We start from the raw sequence: 3,745 nt of genomic DNA, 5'->3' as shown, positions 1-3,745 counted from the left end.
ATTACAAACATGCTAATAAACATGATAGGTGATACCACAACCACATAATAAATAAATAAATGTAGAAACTTTTTTTTTTTAAATTCCTAATTACACATTAATTTAAAATTTTGGACTTAAATACTAACATTTTTTTTTTTAGAAACAAATACTAACATTTGTAATCTCACTAACATGACTCAACTCTAAAAACATTGAAAGTAACATTCAATTAGGACTAATTTAATCGATACGCTTATGAGTAACATATAGTAATTAGCAAAAAAAAAGTAAAACAATATATTCTTCTTCATTAGAAAGACCAGGATTTTTTTTTTTTTTTTTTCCTTTTTTTTTTGGAGAATCAGAAAGACTAGGATTCAAATGCCATATATTAGTCTCCTTAATATTGTAATTTTCTTTCAACCTATTTATGTAGCAATTGAATTGAAAGAGATCGTCCACATATAGTTTTTTAAATATTACATATAGATAATTTTATAAATTACTAAGTAATGAGTTCGAAAAGATAACTCCAGATCGGTTTATAGCCAACATTTGACCTTTTTATAAATTATTTATAGAATTTTATTAAAATATAAAAATAAACAACATTCAAAGAGAGAGGATATAAGTTATTTCTAACCTTAATTTAAAAAAAAAAAAAAAAAAAAAAAAAAAAAGAACAAAAGAGATGATATCTATATTATACTATTTATAGGAGGATTTTCTCTTTAGACTAAATTTTTATATGGCTTAGAAATACTCTAACTCTTACCTTTAACAAGAAAAAAACTTGAGAACAACCCAATGAAAATATATTTTCAAGTCTATTTAAAATGTCTACAAAATAAAATATTCACCTACTAATCCATACTTTTAAAACAAACTTATCCAAAATTTTTAAAAAATATAAGACTAAAAAAAAAAAAAAAAAACCACATCACACACGTAAAGGGGGTGTATAAGCTGATCTTAATAAAGACAAGAAATTAACACGTCAGAACCCAATCTACAAGCAGTACTATCTTCAGGATAAAATTAAAAAAAAAGAAAAAGAAAAAGAAAAATCTAGTTAAATCAAAGGACATTTTAGTAAATTCACACTCACTTCAAAAAAAAAAAAAAAAAAAAAAATGTTGGCTACGCGTCTCTATGAGGCCCATATTCCATCGCCATTACCGACCTTTCAATCCCTTCAAATCTCCCCTCATTTCTCTCTCTCTCTCCCCAAAACTCAAACCCCCAAACCCAAACCTTTCTCTCTCTCTCTAAAAAAAAAACTCTCTCTCGCTCTCTCTCTCTCTCTCTCTGAAACTCTCAAAGCTCGTTCCGATCGTACCGATCCAAAACCAACCATGGCTCAGAAAACCGGAAAAGAAGAGACCGAGTTCAAGGTACACGAGAAGATCCCTCTTTGTATCAACAACTGCGGTTTCACCGGTAATCCGGCCACCAACAACATGTGCCAAAACTGCTTCAACACCTCGAATTCACCAACAACAACAACCACCACCACAACAAACACAAACGCATCAACAACAACAACAAATTCTTCATCAACAACCACATCATCGAACAAGATGTTGAAGGTTCATCATAGATCTAGTGCGAGTTCGTTCAGATCTGCTACTACTATGGAGGTGACGAGCGAGGACGTTGTTGCGACGGCGGCGGCGGCGGCGGATCGGGTTAGATCGGAGGGGTTCAGTTTCGGATTCGGATCGGAGGTGAAGAGAGAGGTGAACCGGTGCTTCGGTTGCAGGAGGAAGGTAGGGTTGACCGGATTCCGGTGCCGGTGCGGCGAGCTCTTCTGCGCCGAGCACCGGTACACCGATCGCCACGTGTGCAGCTACGATTACAAAGCCGCTGGCCGCGAAGCGATTGCGAGAGAAAATCCGGTTGTCAAGGCAGCCAAAATTGTCAGAGTCTGAAATTATTAAATAATAAATTATTATTATTATTATTATTTTGTAGAAATATTCAAAAAAAAAAAAAGGTTGAAAAAGTTTCATAGAGATCGAGATTCGATCGCTACGATCTCTCTCTCAATCCTAGAGAAAGAGAGAAAATCTTCGAAGAAAAAAAAAAAAAAAAGAAGAGAGAAAAATTGTTGTAAAAGAAAATCAAAATTCTCTCTGATTTTCGTTTTCTCGATCAATCTTTAATTATCTTTTTTTATTATTAATTTTTGTTTTTGTTTTTTTTTTTTTTTTTAATTTTTGCTTTTTTTTTTTGGGTTGGAAATGAAAATTATTGTGTCTCTGATCTTTGTCTTTTTTTTTTTTTTACCCAAATTTGATAAATTTGTATGGGGTTATAATGGTAATTTCGTGTGGTTGTAACTGGAAAATTCCGTTGTGGAGGTTAAAAAGTCGGTTGGTCCCACTTTGTGTCATTGGTTATATCGCGATATTTTATACGAGTTATATCGTGGGGGGAATTTTGCTACGTTGACATGATTGGTACTAAGCTGGTCGAATGGGGAATTGACACGTGTGTGGAGCGAAACTGGGGAACAAATGTAGTAAATAGATATATATGTGTGTGTATGTGTGTATATATATATATATATATATATAGGACAAAGCTGTAAAGTTGGAGTGATAGGAACGTTTGCGTGTGGTATTGGGGAATGGGGGATCTCGGGGAACGTGTTATTGATTGGACGGTTGTGATTGAGAGTTGGTTGGTGCAATATGACGTTGATGATGATGATGATGATGAACAGGTTGTCATGGATGATAGATATAGATAGATATATTATGGTTGCGGGATAAAACTTTTGTAACCCTTCGAATTTTGAAAGGGTGGCTTGTGAAGCCGTGAATTGCGAGCATGTTTGGTCTTTGAGGGACATGAAATTGAAATGCTATTTGTGTTTCTGAACGGAAAATATGCCCTTAAAAAAAGTTAAAATTATATTAGGTCGGGTTAACAAGTACTTGATATTTGTTGCGATTTTTTACGATGATAGAAAAGACTTTTTCTAAGGAACTAATGAGTCTCTAACTTGATATTTGTTGCGATTTTTTACGATAATAGAAAAGACTTTTTCTAAGGAACTAATGAGTCTCTGACATTACTCGTTTGGTGAAGTTGCGAATTGAGAGCATGTTTGACCTTTGACCTTTGAGGGACGTGAAATTGAAATGCTATTTGTGTTGTTTTTGATTGAAAAATATGCTAGCAAAAAAGGTAAAATTGTATTGGGTCGGGATAACGAGTAGTTGAGTACTGATGTTTGATGCAATTTTTCACAACAATAGGACTTTTTCTAAAGAACCAAGTCATTCTCAATTAAAAAAAGGAATGAGTGTGTTCCTAAAATTACTCTTGTTTTTGAGTTTTTGTTATTTGGTGAAGCCGCAAATTGTGAGCATGTTTGACCTTTAAGGAACATGAAATTGAAATGCTATTTGTGTTTTTGGTCGAAAAATATGCTCCCCAAAAAAGGTAAAATTATATCGGGTCCAATTAATGAGTACCGATGTTTGTTGCAATTTTTTACAAAGACAGAAATAGGAGGACTTTTTCTAAGGAACTAAAAACCATTCTCAACTAAAAGAGGAGGAATGAGTGTCTTCCTAATATTCATCTTGTTTTTGAGTTTTTGTTATTTGGTGAAGTTGCGAATTGTGAGCATGTTTGACCTTTGAGGGACATGAAAGCGAAATGCTATTTGTGTTGTTTTGATTGAAAAATATGCCTCAAAAGCTAAAATTATATTAGGCCCGGTTAATGAGTGCTAATTTTATTGAAGTAC

The 3,745-nt window shown here is 33.4% G+C and overlaps 1 protein-coding gene across 1 annotated transcript; it reads left to right on the top strand.

Annotated features, from left to right (window-relative positions):
- The first annotated feature begins 1,157 nt into the window (after positions 1-1,157).
- Positions 1,158-2,167, top strand: LOC115983421 (zinc finger A20 and AN1 domain-containing stress-associated protein 5). The gene has a single exon (XM_031106092.1). It carries the CDS (start codon positions 1,338-1,340, stop codon positions 1,911-1,913), a length of 576 nt encoding a protein of 191 aa, XP_030961952.1. The 5' UTR covers positions 1,158-1,337; the 3' UTR covers positions 1,914-2,167.
- Positions 2,168-3,745: the final 1,578 nt, after the last annotated feature.

The sequence above is a fragment of the Quercus lobata genome, chromosome 4 (assembly GCF_001633185.2).
Source record: "Quercus lobata isolate SW786 chromosome 4, ValleyOak3.0 Primary Assembly, whole genome shotgun sequence".
NCBI lineage: Eukaryota > Viridiplantae > Streptophyta > Magnoliopsida > Fagales > Fagaceae > Quercus > Quercus lobata.
Note: the sequence above shows the minus strand (reverse complement) of the source record. Positions and strands in the feature narration are given on the sequence as shown.